At 41.3% G+C, this 18,728-nt stretch overlaps 1 protein-coding gene across 1 annotated transcript; it reads left to right on the top strand.

Annotated features, from left to right (window-relative positions):
• The first annotated feature begins 2,667 nt into the window (after nt 1-2,667).
• On the top strand, nt 2,668-18,332 carry LOC132899217 (uncharacterized). The gene is made up of 4 exons (XM_060940943.1): nt 2,668-2,674; nt 2,845-2,893; nt 16,541-16,706; nt 16,991-18,332. The coding sequence occupies exons 3-4, from the start codon at nt 16,610-16,612 to the stop codon at nt 17,560-17,562; spliced, it is 669 nt and encodes a 222-aa protein (XP_060796926.1). The 5' UTR covers nt 2,668-2,674; nt 2,845-2,893; nt 16,541-16,609; the 3' UTR covers nt 17,563-18,332.
• Nucleotides 18,333-18,728: the final 396 nt, after the last annotated feature.

The following is an 18,728-nucleotide window of genomic DNA, read 5'->3' as shown; positions in this document are numbered from 1 at the left end:
ACGCCAATACACAATTCGCGTGCACACAGCAACGCCAATACACGGATACGCTCGGCTCCGCAGGCATCCTGTGCTCCAAATCACTCCGCCCTGAACAGCGAGTGCCCTCTGGAGGGTGCGCACTCCGGCCCTGCGCAGCTCACAGAGCGCGCGAGTGGAGCGCACGAGCAGTGATTTGGGACTGAGCCGCTGTGTGTGTGATCTCAGTGCATGTCGGGCATGCGCGTCACTTACCACTTGCAAGTGGAAGGATGGCAAGCCTAAAGACAATCATAACTACATAATGGGCAGTATTTGCATCAGTATTTGCAGTATTTTCATACTTTTATACTCTTTAATGAAACGTGATACAAGGCAGAAGTCCGTGCCGTTTTTCAGCAGTTGCGTCACATGACCAACGCCAGCGAATCAGGAAGGTGGATGTCACAGTGACGTTGTCCAATGACGACGCCAGCTAGAGCTCAGCACAGCGTATCCGCGTATCTTCAATGTTTACACAGCACCGGACCAGACACGATCTGGATTGAATACGTGGACCCTGGCAGATTCCCGTTTCCCGGCGTTTCCAGGCGTTTTAATGTAAACGGACAGTGCATCCGCGAAGAAAACGAGACAGATACGGTCTAATGTAAACTTGGCCTTATTGCCCCTGTCCCAACTTTTTTGAGATGTGTTGCTGTCATGAAATTTCAGATGAGCCAATATTTGGCATGAAATTTCAAAATGTCTCACTTTCGACATTTGATATGTTGTCTATGTTCTATTGTGAATACAATACCAGTTTTTGAGATTTGTAAATTATTGCATTCCGTTTTTATTTACAATTTGTACTTTGTCCCAACTTTTTTGGAATCAGGGTTGTATATCGAGGAACTCATGATGGAGTGAACAAGTCATTTCAGGCAAACTTACATGGTTTAGTAAACATATACTGCTGGAAGATCATCATGTGAAGAATTTACAGTCTATGTGGGATTAAACTTGTGGAAGGAATTTGTTTGCTTTGTGCAGTGAAGGAAGATATAATGGCATTAAGCAAAATTCAAACATACAACAAGAAAATGATGATAATTAAGCACTCCTTTACTTATGACTGAATATGGATCATGTTGTTGATGATATTCATGGCTTGGTTTCTACTGATAATTCTGTGATAATGAGATATAAAGTAGATCTTTGTAATGTCCTATTGTATACACTTTTAAGCAATATAATGGAAATGTACTCATTGGAAATAACATTTGTAGGAAATAAAGAGCAATGGAGCATGGTGGTTAAATGTGGCCCGACTCAAAACATCATGGCTTTGGGGGAAGCCATGGCCTAGAGGTTAGAGAAGTAGCTTTGGGACCAAAAGGTCACTGGTTCGATTCCCAGCAGGTCCTGGACCAGCAGGAATGGATGAAGTGCCCTTGAGCAAGGCACCTAACCCCCAGTTGTTCCCTGGGTGGGCTTTGTCAGGAACCTGTTGTATGTCGCTCTGGATAAGAGCATCTGTGAAATGCCTGTAATGTAAGACTAAGTTACTGCTGCTAATCCTAAGCTGATTATTTTCCAATAACTGTTTTATTCCTCTTATATTAAAGCAATTTGGCAATGCTAACATTTTTATTTACTTATTAAAGAATAACATCATAATTTTTATCCATTTCACGTTGTGGAATATTGATGAAATAAGTTACTTCCTGACTTTTCTATCTGTCTTGAAGCCAATGTGATAAAATTGCAACTTGTCAAACTTAACACTTTTTACCGATCAGAACTGAGTGTTCATAATTTTAGCCAGACAATTGATCAGATCTTTGGACTTGTTCCTGCATCAAACGCTGGTTCTCCACCAGAAGTTGGCAGCTGAAAGAAGGATTGAATGCACTGATCTTTAACACTGTTTATTTACCATCAACGTCCCCCCCTGCTCACACTGAATAGACCACTTCCTGCCCCGTGGCTGTACGGAGTCCTGTTTCTGACCCTCAGTGCCCTAACCTGTTCCTCCACTCGGCAGCTTGTAGATTTTGGCCTCTCTGGTTGCCATTACCAAGGGCTTGTTGAGAAACTCTGCATGCATTTTCCCCACCTCAAGTTTCTCAGAGGTCAACTGGGGTCAAACAGAATGTCAGAACTTGGGGTATTTCCCAGATCTGCACAATGATAGCATGGAACCTATTTAGAGTTGTTTTAAGACTGTTTGTTGTTGTGTGTTTCCAGACGACAGCACATTTTTTTAAACACATTTCTTCACATGATGGCTATTTGGAAAGGATTTTTTTTGTGGGTCTTGTGTAGGACACAGCCTGCCACCCCTCTGTGCTCTTCCATCTTCTGTGGCATAGAGAAGCGATGGTATCGATCAAGGTTTTCCACACAGGATAACCCTCAGGGCTCTTTGCAAAAGAGTGCAGCAGGGTGTTAGGAAGCTCCACAAAACAGAAACATACTGTAAGTCTCACAAGTGCACCTTGAGAAGTTCTCAGCCCGTTGTTTGTCCAAATGTGATTTGAAGGATTCCTCCCCTCCCCCTGCACTATTCCTTATCAGACCAAAAGTGAATGCTATTGTGTTTCTATCAGAAAAGTTACACTTCAAATCTTAAAATCAAACACATGGTCTTTACTTTGGGATAAGGCTGCAGCTTAAGACCAGTGAGCAAAGGTTCCTGACAGCTGAAGACCAGGTGAGCTTTTCCATACACTATATATGCCATTATACCATTTAACTCCTATCTAACCATCCTGATTTCATTATTCCTGTTATTTTCTGCATCTAAACGCATGTCTAAAGCTGCATTCCCAAACTGTTGGAATTCTTTATTTGTCAAACACATGGTCTTTACTTTGGGATAAGGCTGCAGCTTAAGACCAGTGAGCAAAGGTTCCTGACAGCTGAAGACCAGGTGAGCTTTTCCATACACTATATATGCCATTATACCATTTAACTCCTATCTAACCATCCTGATTTCATTATTCCTGTTATTTTCTGCATCTAAACGCATGTCTAAAGCTGCATTCCCAAACTGTTGGAATTCTTTATCTGTCCTCCAGCCAGACGCCGAAAGCTCTTCAAACAGGATACGGAGGTAGATGGCAAAGAAGATTTGAAGTGATAGCCCATTTTAGAGAAGAGAAAGGCCCTAAATGTCTCTGCTCCCCACAGCTCCCTCCCCGTGACAGCCTCGCATGCCACTGGAGAAAGAAAAGGAGAAGAGAGCGGCTGAGAGATAGAGTGAGAGGAGAAGAAAAAAAACGAGCAAGGGAGAGAGAGAGAGCTGGAGAGGACAGTTTCGCTGTGCAGCTGCTCCTGTGGATGTTTTTGGATTACATCAGTGCTGTGCCAAAGAAAGGAGCGAAGGACAGATAGACAAGGGATCAGAGAGAGAAGGGAGCGGGGCACACTCCACAAATCAGGGCTCTTAGGCTACATCCACACGACAACGGCAACGAGATGTTATTTAAAAATATATCGTGTCCAAATGGGCAACGATCAGTAAAATATCAGGTCCATATGGCAACGCAACGCTTGCTGAAAATGATGCGATACACATGCCACACCTCTAGGGGCGCTGTAAGACGGTCCCTTCGGAGACACCAGAACAATAGAAGAAGTAAGGACGCATGCTCATAAACTATTATGCGCGAGACTTCATATTAGCCACAAAGTCAGGAAAATCTGTTCGTAAAATTACATTATAATGACCAAATACAATGAAAAGTATTTTTCCAGTCTCACCTGTGAAAGGTAATCCCATGTGATCTCGTTTGGACGGCAAACCTGTTGGTACAGTTAAACGCAGCTAATCTTTATTCTCCGCTTTGACCTATCCAATATGGCGGCAAGGATGACGTATGATTCTACACGGAAGGCAGCGTCTTTAATGGTCTGGAATAAATTGAATGCTACACGTTGATGGATTAATTTGTTGTTTCTCACCTGTGAAAGGTAATCCCATATGATCTCGTTTGGACGGTAAACCTGTTGGTACAGTTAAATGCAGCACATGAATCTTTATTCTCCGCTTTGACCTATCCAATATGGCGGCGAGGATGACGTATGATTCTACGCGGAAGGCGGCGTCTTTAATGGTCTGGAATAAATTGAATGCTACACGTTGATGGATTAATTTGCTCTTCTATGCCCTTTTTGAGGAATGTATTGTAGGACTTAAACCCACATCTGAAGAGGTGAGATCGCTCCTTTTTTTTCCCTATTTTTGCTGGCGGGATTGACTCTGCCCTAAGGACAGAGTCTCTCTCTCTCTCTCTCTCTCTCTCACTTTGCACCATTACATAATAAATATTCACAGTGAAAATATTTTGTAAGCGCGTTTCATGAACCAAGTTAGAGGATTTGTTGACAACTTGCATCGAGTTCGTTACACTTCTACCCGGCGTGAAGCACTCACAGTCATGTGGTTGTGACGTCATCGTAAACAAATCCGTTCTACTCATCCAGACGACTTCACAACGGCAACGTTGCCAGATCTTTCCACTCTGGAACCCGTTCTCAAAAAGATTGTGTTTTGGGCACCCAAAACGCCGGTGCCGTGTGGACGCCAGGCCTAAACGATAAGCAATTGTATCGGAGTCACCTGAATCCGTTGCCGTGTGGACAGGGCCTTAGTTTGGGAGGGGGGCCCCGGCTCGGTTCTTGGAGTTCTCTCGGACAGAGCTGTCATTGTTAGCAGGTTGAAGTGGGTAAAGCCAGGGCTGAATAGTGCAGCAGGCCCCCCTCGTCACCACTGCACCCCCCCCATCTACATCCTGACAACACAGCAACAGCAACTCAACCTTGCCCTGTCAGCTGCCTGCGCCTGAGCCCCACGCCTCGGCCCCGCGCCTGAGCTTGGCATGCAGCTGAGATTACATTGCTCCGGGCACACACTCCTGCTTCGTCTTTGGAATTAATACTTACACATCTCTGTTTGGCCAGCAGGCACAGGGCATTGATGCTGTCAAACAGAACGAGAGAAAAGGGGGGGACCAAGAAAAATACAGGGGAGTGTAAAAGGCCTTTTGTCGCTTTAAAACATCATTAGGTATCACTTTGTAGTATAGTTCCAAAATGTTTTCAGGTGTTCTTGTGGTGGTTTTGGTTATTTTACTGCTGTTTCGCAGGGTTTTATGGCATGTCATCTGCCTTTTCATTGGTGATAAACTACTTAGGAGAAAGGCAAGAGCCAAGAGAGATAGGGACTTGTCAGAATAGAAGTCACTATGAGGACAGATTGCTTTTTGGAGGGTGTTTTTTTTTGCCATTTGGGTACTGCTGCTACTGCAAATCATCATTATCATCCTCCTCCTCCCAGCTTCTGATGTCATATCACTAAATAACTTGTACACCTTTGAAGCAATCAGGTTGTATGACAAAACAAACCAATGAGATTAAAGGATGATCATGATGATGACAATGATGATGTGGTTCCCATAAACATTTAGCTAAACTGCTTCCTAAATTAACTCATTTTACTGATTAACATAATGGTTCAAATTATCGCTGAGAATATAAAAAAAAAAGGCAAATAAAAACTCTAGAGCTAGTTTACTAGCAGTTAGATAGTCTGCAGGCTAAATTTGCAAATATTTGTACTATTTGTCTGTGTGGGATGACAGAATGACACAATATATTTCCAATATTCATGTTCATAAATCCTGGCATTTTAAGTTTAATAGTGATTAATAAATTAGTCGGTTGTTTTAATAGTTTAGAATCATTTATTCCTAATTATAAACAGGATAAAACACTTTTACTGATGCTATTTAACAGTTATTCCACAAAATCGGGTCATACACGAGCTGATAGCCGACGAGGAGCGTAGCACCATTTACGACAAGATTGAGTGGAATAATTGTTTTATTATATTCACATTCACTGGATTTTGAGAAAGGGAGCATTTTTATTTTTTACCAATTTGATAAATAAAAACTTTATACAAAATGTCCAACAAAACCATTTCCGCTTAGGCGGGCTTCTTATAAACCTATCGATTGCTGCACGAATTGACTTTGGTGTCGTTTCTTTGTAGAAAGTGCCGTCTTGCTGTCGTGCCAAGGTATACAAATAGCTTTAGACATTTATTTAATTCTTCCTTGGACATTTCAATTATGTAATTTTCAAACTTCTTTGAGCTTTTGAACCAATCTAAAAAAAAAAAATTAACAAATTTTAATACTTAAAGATGAAGAATGTAAACAAACCGGCGAAATCACAGTAGTAATTTGTGAAAAATGCTATAATAATAATTCTTGAAAAATAAAAATAGATATTTTCTTTTCATCAAATACTTTTATTCCAAATTTTGTTGCCTTTTGAATTTTTGTGGGTTTTGTTTTTGAATAGAGGTTTTTATTTTGTCCTCGGTTGGTTCAACAATATACTCCGCCATTTTGATTTTATCTACTCCCAGTATATGAGCTGATATCCTAGTAGTAGAGTAGCCAATCAGAGCATGCGATTGCTCATATCTAGTGAATGTGGCTAAAATATTTAATTATATTCTACTCATGGGTGTTTCAAATGCATTGTTTATTTCCTGAAGCTCACAATGCAATAGTCCTGCTGTCTAATGTGTGTGATATGCTTTAGATACTAATCATTGTAATTTCTTGTTGACACTAAATCAATGATAATAATAATAATAAATGCATTTAAAAACCTTGCAATTGTTGACATGCTGAAGTTTTTCTGATCTATTTGTGAGTCTAAATTTGGAAATGGGAATTTACCTTGGTGCGGTGCAGTGGTTAGTACTGTTGTCTCACAGGAAGCAGGTTCTTGGGTTCAAACCTGCTGGTTGACTGGGGCCTTTCTGTGAGGAGTTTGTATGTTCTCATTGTGCCTGCATGGGTTTCCTCTGGGTGCTCCGGTTTCCTCCTACAGTCCAGAAGCACGTGGATTAAGTCAACTGGCTACTCTAAATTGTACATAGGTGTGAATGTGAGATAGTGTCTGTCTCGCTGTGTTAGCTCTGTTATAGATTGGAGACCTGTCCAGGGTGTACCCTACCCCTCACCCAGTGTCAACTGGGATTGGCTCCAGCTTACCCATGACTTGCAATGGATAAGCAGAACAGAAAAATAACAAATTAATGAATGAATTAATTAATTATTCCTTTGGAATTAATAAAGTGATCTTCTTATTTCACATTATTTGAAGGACTCTCCAGTGTCAGTGCTTTATAACAGTCAAAGGTAAAGCTATAAATTGTTTCATGGATGTTCCACAACAATAAAGGTTCCTGCAGTGTTTTACATAAGTATTCACCCACCCACCTTGAACTTTTCTTCATTTTATAGTGGCACAATCTGGAATTGTTTTGCCAAGTCTTATCACAGATTCCCGATTGGATTGATGTCTGGACTTTGACTGAGCCATTCTAACATATTCAGATTCTTGGTTTTGAACTGCTAGTGTAGTCTTGGTAGTATGCTTTGGGCTGTTGTTTTGTTGGAAGACGAACCTTCTGACCAAGTCTCAGTGCTTTTGCAGATTGGAAAAGGGTTTCTTTTAATTGCCCAATATTTGGTTCCATCTATTTTGACCTCAATACTGACCAGTTTCCCAGCCCTTGCTGATGAAAAGAATCCCCACAACATGCTACCTCCAAGGGTGGCATGGTGGTGTAGTGGTTAGCATTGTCACCTCACAGCAAGAAGGTCCTGGGTTCGAGCCCAGCGGCTGGTGAAGGCCTTTCTGTGTAGAGTTTGCATGCTCTGCGTGGGTTTCCTCTGGGTGCTCTGGTTTCCCCCAAAGACATGCCGGTTAGGCTAATTGGTGGCTCTAAATTGACTGTAGGTGTGAGTGGGAATGGTTGTTTGCCTCTGTGTCAGCCCTCTGATAACCTGGCGACTTGTCCAGGGTGTACCCTGCCTCTCACCTATAGTCAGCTGGGATAGGCTGCAGCTTGCCTGCGACCCTGTAGACCAGGATAAGCAGCTACAAATGATGGATGGATGGATGGATGGATGCTACCTCCATCACTCAAGAAACTAGGTTGCTTTTTTACCCAATTCAGCTCTTAATAACCAGACTATATGTACAGTCCTGTGCAAAGTCTGAGGCACATGTAAAGAAATGCTGTAGACCAAAAAAAAGGCTTAAAATTAATGAAATGAAATGTTTTTCAACATTAAAAAAATACTGTAAGCAGTAAGCCATCATAAATGAAACAAAGTCAATATTTGGTGTGAGATGACCCTTTGCTTTTAAAAAAAATCATAGTCTGAGGTACAATGAGTGCCGTTTTGTAAGGAAGTGAGCTGTAGGTTTTACTGAGCATCTTACAGAACCAGCCACAGTTCTTCTGGACACTTTGACTGTCACACTTGCTTCTTAATTTTGCACCAAAACCCAGTAGCCTCAATTATGTTTTCTTTTTTAATCTGTTATGTAATATGCTGCTCAGCTACAAACATTTTTTTTTTCTGTAACGTTTAATTTTGTGCTGGAAAACGAATGTTTGGAACTCTAAAATATTTTTGTACCGACTCGATAATGTAGAAGTCATCAAATAGAAATCTACACTGCAAAAAATGATAGCAAGTGAAAATATCTTGAAAATAGTTGAAACGATCTAGCATTTCCTATTAGAATAATACAGAACACCAATTCTGAGATTATTAAACCTAGTTCTAGATTGCAACCAATTTATTCTAAGATGTCTTATCAACTAAAATATCTGTCCATGCAGCAAGATAATTTCACTAGTATTAAGTAAGTTTTTCCTCAAATTCAGTTTTCAATTTTTTTGTAGTGTAGAGCAAAGTTTGTATGGAAAAAAAATAGTGCTTAAGACTTTTGCACAGTACTATATATTAAAATTGAGTGTTCCATCATGAATGTTCACACCATACCCCTTATCGTGCGAGTCTGAATTAACACTTTATTAAACAGTGGTTGCCCTTTTTAAAATATATTTTGTTAAAGTCTCATTAATGATTGTGCAGGTTAACTCAAAGTGGAATGGTATTTAAAAGAAAAGTCATTGGCCCCTGAAATGGGGTATTAGGATAATGTTGTTTTCAGCAGCCATACAGTTGTTTCTTTTAATTTACAATGGACTGTTGATTCTGTCATGGGAGACAGCTCTGGAATCCTCTGTTGCTTTGCGTCTGACTGGTCGCACTGATTGATTGGTGTTGAATGCATGGTCTAGTGCAGCGGTTCCCAAACTTTTTTGGCCGCGCACCCCCTTCTATACTCCAATCAGGTTGACGCACCCCCAGTTCCCCAGTTTCAAAAAACACACGCTTTCTTATAAAGGCAGCATCTTTAATCGTGCTAAAATGATAAACATCGTTTGCCACACCTGCAGGAAACCACGAAAGCAGTGGCGTAGGCACATAAGGGCAACAGTGGGCCGGTGCCACTATGATTGACGGCTGGCCCACCCTATCGGAGGTGTCCAACTTGATTGACAGCTGGCTCGCCCACCATAGAGGAGGTGTTTTTAACGTGAAATTCAATGAACAGCAGGATGACAATAATGTAACACGAAACAAAACACTTTGAATTAAGTATAATGTTACAACTATTTACAGAAATTATATTTTTGTCAGTGTTTTTTTTTTCTCTATAATCATTTTGATTGGCTAATGCCCGCGTTTTTGATAAGCGGCAAGAAGCAAACATCCGTTGCTATGCCAAAAAACGGAAGTCATCGCTGACCTAGAATGCTAGTTTAGCTGCGCTAACTTAAACAGAAAATGTCTAAACAGACATCGCTGTCCTCTTTCTTTAATAAGCCAAAAAGATCGAAATCAGAAGAAACAGATGTGGACAATGATGATAATGCCGTTACAAAACAATAGCGAATAAAGACCCGTTGTCTATAATGTAGGTTTTTTTTTTTTTTTTTTAAAGTAAGCAAAATAGGGGGGTGAAAGGGTAGGGTTGTCAACTGTCCCTTACAATACGGAATCGTCCTGTATTTCAAAACAAAAGATCTGACCTGCTCTGAGCTGAAACTTGACACAATTCTTAATCTTGCCATTAATCAGAGGGCTGTGAATCAGATGGGATTAGCTAATATATTCACCCTAAAATTGGTTAGAATGCAGGAAATTGCATCTAAGAAATACAAATTTTTCTGGGGGAGGACCCCCAGACCCCCCGCTTACAATGGGGTCCACTCTATTTCATAGAAGTCCACAGTATTACAAATTTCTGCCTACGCCCCTGCACAAAAGTGAAAAAAAAAAAAAACCCACCAAAGCTTTCTTGCAAAGGCAACATGTGCTCGAATGAGAACATCGAATCACTAACATATGCGCTCTCGTATTTGAATTAGATAGAATTTGATTGAAATGTAACAGTTTTAAAACGTTGCAACACGGTAAATGCGCAAATTCATTACAAAGGGAGATCACATCGAGGCATGTAGTATACCAGCCAGATATGGAGAAAATATATGATTTTCATCCGTGTTTAAAACACTAGCAACACAACCCTGTCATTACAAGGTTATGAAAATGAATTGAGAATAATTTAATTTGCAAAAAAGTTAACATATAATAACAGTAAAAATAGCAATGATAATTCTGAACATATGCATTTTAAAGAGATACAACAATTAATCCGCTGCAATCCCGTCTCCCTCTCTTCTCTCCTCCTCACCATTTGCCCCCGATTCCTCCCTATCTGTTGGGGTTTCTCCTCCTTCATCCCTGATTTGTGGTGGCGCATTTAGTTTTGCCGAATTCAATCAGTTGAGCATCGCGAATGAATGAATGAAGCCACAAACTCCTGCAGAACCGTTACGGCGTAGAAGAAGAGTTAAAAATCGCCATTACATTTTTTATCTTGCGCACCCCCTAGTGGCAGCTCGCGCACCCCCGGGGGTGCGCGCACCACACTTTGGGAAACCCTGGTCTAGTGGATTCTAAAAGTTGAGAGAAAACTGAGCCACAAATCAAAATGAAGAAAAGACACACTTGAGCTTTTATTTGATCTTTCTGTACTGATGAGCATTTAGGTATTAATGCATACTCATAATTGTTCAGTGACCATGAAGCAGGCCCTGGACTTGACTGACCAACAACCAGATGGTGTAATTCACACAACCAAAAAAGAAGCAACACATTTATGAGGGAATGTTAAGAACAAGAATGTGCTTATTTTGTTATGGGAAAGTTCTTCTCCTTCATATGACTTTTTGAGGCATTTATATCTCATTTGAGCTCAAGAATAGGACCATTGTGAGACCGCTACTGCCCTTTTTTGTTTTCTTATTTTTATATGGTGACGTTGCTTCTCAACTGGCTAACAATACAGCTCAGTGGTCAGTCATGGGGCTCCCAGCATTGTGACAGGCTTGGTGTGACCACAACCCTCCCACAGATCCTAGTTGGCAGGATTTACTGTGCTTTTATTGTTTTATTGGACCCCCCAAAGTCAAGAACGTGTTCTGGTAAACATCCTGTTTCTTTACAACACAAAGTGTAATGTGTTATCATCAGGTGATCTGATGTCTTATTGTGCCAGAGGTAGATAGGCAGATCTAAGCTTTTGCTTTTGATTTGTTCAGTAGTGTGGGAAATTACGGGTTAGTGGACTCAGTGATAGCCCTGTGGCTTTAATTGGGCACACATACATGCCCATGCTTTGTGGTGGATCTGTGGGTGGACTTGTGACTTTGGCTTAACCACTATTCCTGTCCTGTCTGGGTCTGACATCGGAGCATAGTACTGTATTGAAACTGCAGGGCTCGGATGGAGATACAAAAGACAAAAGAGAGGTCCAATTACTAACTTTATTACATTCTTCTTTAATAGAAATGCTATAAAAAGAGAACAAAGCTTTTTTTTCCTTCTCAGAACCCTATATACCTGTATATTGTATTTATTATAAAAATGGAAGCCATGGCCAAATGGTTAGAGAAACAATTTTGAGACCAAAAGGTCGCTGGTTTGATTCCCTGAACCAGCAGGGCTGGCTCAAGTGCCCTTGAGCAAGGCACCTAACCTCCAACTGCTCCAGCAAACGTGGTGGTGTACCTTTTGTCTGATTAGCCAAAGAAAAACTGATGATTTGATTATCAGTTTGGGCAAGAACCCAGCCATAACTAACTAAAAAAATGCACCTGAAGGTCTATTTGCCTTGCACAACTAAAAAAAAAATCTATTTGAGTCCCCCCCAACTGTATAGAAACACTGACCTCTTTGGTGATTTTGTTCACCCCATGATTTCTAATCCAAGCAAGATCTATATAAAAACCTCTAGACCCAACTCAGTTTCTTTACAGGTTATAAAAATAACCTAATTAATAGAATACAAGGATATACTTGACCATTAGCAACACAATGAGCCCTGAACCCTTCCATCATCTACCATCTGGTCACTCTGTCTTTGGCAAATGTTTTCATGATGTCTTTGTCACCTCACCCTGTTATAAATGAGCCTAAAAGGGATTCCTCGGATGCCAAACCTGAGCCATGTCAAAATGGAAGCTTCCCAGTGCTTTGATGAAATAGGGCTGTGTCCGTTCCCAAAGGAATGTTTCTTTAGCCATGTTTATCAGAGGCCCTGGTGGTGCTGGTGTCCAGCCTGGAGTTAAGCTCCAGGTCAGCCTGGATGCCAAGGCCTTAAAAAATGTCAGTAAAACTAATGGCCCCTAATGGGACCACCAGAGGTGGTTGTTGTCATGTAAACTTGCTCTCCACTTCCCCTTTTCTCTACCACCAAGAAAATCTGACCTATCTTAACAATGGCATGGTGAATGCATTTAAAAAGCATGGATTCAACAAGGATTCACACCTCTCCAAAAGGGCTCTTATGTTTACAGTGTCTTTAAGTTTTACCAATTACGATTTACACCTTACCAAAAACACCTCCGGTACTTTCCCCGATTTCACGGCCCTCTGTTGTCTCCCAATTTCATGGTGTATATTGCTATTCATCACTTAAAAGGCTTAAACTTGCCTTCTCCAGGCCGTCTTTTCTGAATGTGGCAGACAGTGTGGTCTCTCAGTCATTTCACCTCAGAGTGAAGCATTTATACCCAAGACATCTGTGTGACTTCAGAGTCACCTTGTCATTCCTCAACTCGAATGACCTAATGGTTGGGCCATGACCACTTGAAAAGGCCTTCAAACTAAAGAGTGTGTTATCTATCAGATATTGACACGAGAACCTCAAGAGATGATGCTAGATTGGGAATTAGTTAAAGAAACGTCTTTCAAGAATTTCTAAAAGCTGGATAGTTAATAGTTATTCCACAAAATCGAGTCATACATGAGCTGATAGCCAACAAGGCACATAGCACCGAGTTGGCTATAAACCATGTACGATGAGACTGAGTGGAATAATTGTTTTATTCTATCCAAATTCACTGGATTTTGAGAAACAGAGCATTTTTATTATTTTTTGCAAATATGATAAATAAAAACTTTATACAAAACTTCTGACAAAATAATTTCTGCTTAGAATGTAATCAAACTGGCAAAATGACAGTAGCAATTTGTGAAAAATGTGATAATTCTTGAAAAATAAAAAGGATACGTTTTTACCATTAAATACTTTGTTGCTTTTTTGTATTTTTTCGGGTTTTGTTTTCGAGTAGAGTTTTTATTTTGTCCTTGGTTGGTTCAGCAACATGCTCCACCATTTTGTTTTTCTCTACTCATGGTGTATAAGCTGATATCCTAGTAGTAGAGTAGCCAATCAGAGCACATGATTGCTCATATCCAGTGAATGTGGATAGAATAATCAAGAATATTCTTTTTTTTTGTGAAATGATGCAGCACTCTTGAATTCTTGAATTTGATTGATCAGAAAGTGTTGATTAAAGGTGGGGTACGAGATTTTGGAATAACGGTTCCCGCAAGCCATATTTTGAAAAGAAACACGCCCGCCCTTGCCATGCTCCCACCCCCCGCGTCTCCACCCCTCCTCTCCCTTATAAAGCCTGAGAAAATCAGCCTTTATAATGGGTGTCTATTGCATTACACACCAGTGGAGAGTGTAGAGAGCTTGGAAAAATAGCTCAAACTTTCTCATTTAAACTGTGTTTTCAGCCCCAATTTTCACTCCACACACATAATTTTCTCAAAAGTAGTAGCCACACTTGTCCTGATTCACATAATGTGTCTACCTACATGATAGGACTTGCAGTTTTTGAATGAGAAGCCTGAAAGTGAGGAGAGCACAGCCGCCCAGCCCCATAGACTTCCATTATAAAACTTGGCAGAAAAGTCATTCGTTTTTAACTCGTTCTAGTGACCTCATTTTTTACACTACAGACAAATCTTACATCGGTGTGTTCAGGAGATCCTTGTGGCGCTCACTGTGAAAGAATTTTGTGAATATCTCCTTCCGTTTTCGTGTAAATCCCTGTTGTTTGGAGGGAGCGCACTGAGAAAATCCTGGCTGCTTGCTCTCTCACACACACACACAGAAGGGCTGGGCTGCTCGCGGGCTTCAGTCTGATTGACGTGTCAGTATCCAATCATTTTGAGGTGGTACCTCGATAGGATTGGATGGCGTTTTTCCTTTATTTTACACTGTAGACTGGATTGAAATATTTCGTTTTGGGGTCAAACCTTCTATTGTACTGCTTGCAACATGGGTGTGAGGAGCTTTTCAAGCAATATGATAAAAAATACTCCTGAAAAAAATCTCATACCCCACCTTTAACTGACTCACTGGATATGCTGCGGCAAATGGAGCTGCTCTCCCCTAAGTCAGTTATGTCCACCATGGACAGACCAAGGGTGAGGGAGTTACCGATGGAGTTTTTCACGTGCACCGTTGACACCTTGGAGTGCCAGTGGAGAAATGTCGCATCAGCTGGTTTTTGAGGCGACCAGGCCATTGACACGTTTTGGATGGAGATCGAAGCGTTCAAAGACGCAGGGGGGAATGCATGTTTTCAAGATCTTGCATTGGGTGCCATCCGACTGCTGTCTTTGCCCATATCCAATGCGCACGTTGAGAGAGCGTTTTCCCAAGTTGCGCTCTTGAAAGACAATACAAGAAATCGTATGGGACTCTCTCTCCTGTCCAGTCTCATGGAGGTCCGCTCCGGCCTGTCCAGGAATGGATGGACGTCCGCTACCTTCAGACCTCCCCAGCAGCTGTTGGAGAGGTTTAATTCTTCGATGTACGAGTAACAGCTGATGATGATGCGCTGTTCTGAATATGTAGCCTGTGTTTATGCGTAAAGAAGATGGTAGGCCTAATGCGCTGTTTTTGTTCTGAATTATAGCCTGTGTTTATGCGTATAGAAAACTTATGGCCAGTTACAATATCTGATTCATTCATTAATGCCATCAGAGCCGGCCCGTGGCATAGGCAATATAGGCAAATGCTAAGGGCGCTGCGTCCATCCAGGGGCGCAGAAACGGGGGGAGAAAAATTATGACTTCCACTATTCTGAAAACGAGTCAGCATTATAATATCTTAGCCTAATTTAATTGTACAAGCAAAGCATGTAGTCAGGGTGCGATTTGTCAAAAAAAGCGGGGTGTGGTGGGGTGGGGTGGGGTGTGGTGGTGGTTGTTAATCATGAAACAGTAAGCGCTCAATAGTGGTTCGCCCTGTCTATAGTGTGTCTTCGGGCGCGCAAGTGCGCATCCGCGGCTATTCTCTGTTTTGGCCATGTAATAGCCTAAGTGTTGTTGGCTAAAGAGTGTTTTTGCATAACGTAGATAACTGACATAGATCTGTTGCTTGTTTTGAATATGGCTGCACTTGGAGCAGTCTGTCGGTGTCGTTGAGCAGTCTGGGCTGAAGTAAAGGTCTTTTATGCACCGAACACGTTTCGCAGCGAGATATCCCAATGGTGCCTGGCACGTTTTTTTTTTTTAAATAAAACAAAGTTGCTTTGTTGATCTGTGTTCTCATTAAAATGACAGTTTAACAGCTCATTCAAGCAACCATGTTGCGAAGAGCTTCCTGGAGGAAAATATAATAAACGCGTTGAAAACAAGAAACAATCTCAGTGCGTCAAGACTGCAGGGAAACGAAACAGGCAATCAGATGTGTTCTCTTTACAAATAGCATAAATGGCACACTTTCTCTCCTGTAAAGGAAGAAGACACAAAAGCAACTCACCGAGCGGGTGGTGAGGAATTCAGTAAATAATAATAATAATAATAATAATAATAATCTCATCTCATTATCTCTAGCCGCTTTATCCTGTTCTACAGGGTCGCAGGCAAGCTGGAGTCTATCCCAGCTGACTACGGGCGAAAGGCGGGGTACACCCTGGACAAGTCGCCAGGTCATCACAGGGCTGACACATAGACACAGACAACCATTCACACTCACATTCACACCTACGGTCAATTTAGAGTCACCAGTTAACCTAACCTGCATGTCTTTGGACTGTGGGGGAAACCGGAGCACCCGGAGGAAACCCACGCGGACACGGGGAGAACATGCAAACTCTGCACAGAAAGGCCCTCGCCGGCCACGGGGCTCGAACCCGGACCTTCTTGCTGTGAGGCGACAGCGCTAACCACTACACCACCGTGCCGCCAATAATAATAATAATAATAATAATAATAATCATTATTATTATTATTAATAGACCTGTTACTTTCCCAAGGCGCCCCCTCTCGTCCGACCAGGCTTTACATATGCTAGACTACTACTTGGGGAGGATGGTCGTGCTTTAATGCAAGCTGAAGAAATGTCAAAACGTCCAAAATTGTCAGGAGCCCAGGGGAGAAAGAAAAGGAAAGAAGAGGAGGAAAAACGCGACAAAGACAGAGGTAATGTCACACTCAGTAAAGATGATGTCGATATTATTTTTCTGTTGCAAAACCATGATTGATAACGTCATTAACCACTTGTTTTCTAGGCTATGCAGCAAAGCAATGGATAACATTATATCAGTGTACATAATTAATGTTAGAGCATAACTTGGCATTCTCACATGCTATATTATACTGCAGTTAACTAATTCTTTGCCTTCTGCTAATTTGCATTTCACTGTAATAAACAATTAGACAATACAATTGATAGCCTACCATTACTAATGGCTATGAGTCTCCAGACGAGCCAATACAAGATGCACTACGAAACCTGGAAACCACATTTTTTAATGTGGTCGTGGATAGTGCCATCTCTTCACTTGATGAGGGATTTCAGAGTCTTGGAGAGATGAATAACATCTTTGCTGTGCTCCTCAATTTCCCCAACTTGAAAGAACAGGACTTGCTCCAGAAGTGTCAAACCCTAAGTGCTGCCCTGACCCACGACAGCCAGCAGGACATTAATGGCACAGAACTTGCAAAGGAAATGCAGAATTTCCCACCATTGCCCTCAAAGAATATGACAAACATGGAACTTTTGACCTTCCTGCAAGAGAAGAAGCTGGCAGAAATTTACCCCAACATGTGGGTTGCTTTGAGAATCTCTGCCACTCTTCCTGTTACTGTGGCTGCTGCTGAAAGAAGCTTCTCTAAGCTCAAACTGATAAAAACTTATCTGAGATCTACTATGATGCAAGACCACCTCAGTGAACTTGCCATTATAAGCATCAACCATGTGGTCTCAAATCAGTTATCATATGATGATGTTGTAGATGACTTTGCTGCAAGAAAGACTAGGAGGGTAAAGCTGTAGCAGGTTATGTGAGATTGAGGACGCGCTGGTGAAGTTCAAGTTCAACTTTTATTGTCAATTTCCTCACATGCACCAGTCATACAAAGGAGCTGAAATTACGTTTTTCACTCTCCCATACGTGGACAGAGACAGGACAGACATCATCTCATCTCATCTCATCATCTCTAGCCGCTTTATCCTTCTACAGGGTCGCAGGCAAGCTGGAGCCTATCCCAGCTGACTACGGGCGAAAGGCGGGGTACACCCTGGATAAGTCGCCAGGTCATCACAGGGCTGACACATAGACACAGACAACCATTCACACTCACATTCACACCTACGGTCAATTTAGAGTCACCAGTTAACCTAACCTGCATGTCTTTGGACTGTGGGGGAAACCGGATCACCCGGAGGAAACCCACGCGGACACGGGGAGAACATGCAAACTCCGCACAGAAAGGCCCTCGCCGGCCCCGGGGCTCGAACCCAGGACCTTCTTGCTGTGAGGCGACAGCGCTAACCACTACACCACCGTGCCGCCCACAGACATCAAAGTACTGAGAAAAAAAAATAGGAAAGCAGCACAACATATCAACATATAGTAAACTAGTATTTCCCTTGTACTATATTCAATATCAACACATATAGTTACATATCAACAGTTTTTCCCCCGTTCTACATTTAGTTTTTCAATAGTTCTAGTTGAAGGCAGTACCAAAAAACACCACTAGAGGTCTTTTTAATATCACAATTTTATATTTTTGTATTTTTATTTAAATCCATGTATTTTTCATGCACACTGGTTTCTTTAATATCTTATTTTGTGCAATGCCTTATTTATATTGCATTTACGAATTACAACACTTGTTTACATTTTTTATTTTGGGAGTACTGTAAATGTAATACTTTATGTAAGCCATTTATATTATGTTTCATATATTCAGTTCATATTTTGTATTTGTTTCTTTAATTCAGTATTACATATTTTGAATGTGCAATTTCTTTATTTAATGCCTTTAATTAAGTATTTTGAACGTGCAATTTTTTTGTTTAAATAAAAGAATGTTTTAAGACAAAGCTATTCCATTTCTTGTTAGTATAGATACACGATCAGTGGCTTTAACTGGTGTTGGGGAGGGGGCACCATCTAAAATCTTGACTAGGGTGTCAAATTGGTAAGGGCCGGG

Source organism: Neoarius graeffei, chromosome 15 (assembly GCF_027579695.1).
Source record: "Neoarius graeffei isolate fNeoGra1 chromosome 15, fNeoGra1.pri, whole genome shotgun sequence".
Lineage (NCBI taxonomy): Eukaryota > Metazoa > Chordata > Actinopteri > Siluriformes > Ariidae > Neoarius > Neoarius graeffei.
Note: the sequence above shows the minus strand (reverse complement) of the source record. Positions and strands in the feature narration are given on the sequence as shown.

Coding starts and splice junctions, on each gene's coding strand:
- LOC132899217 (XM_060940943.1), top strand. CDS start 16,610: ATGCAAGCTGAAGAAATGTCAAAACGTCCAAAATTGTCAGGAGCCCAG. Junction 16,707..16,990: donor AAAACGCGACAAAGACAGAG/GTAATGTCACAC, acceptor ATGAGTCTCCAG/ACGAGCCAATACAAGATGCA.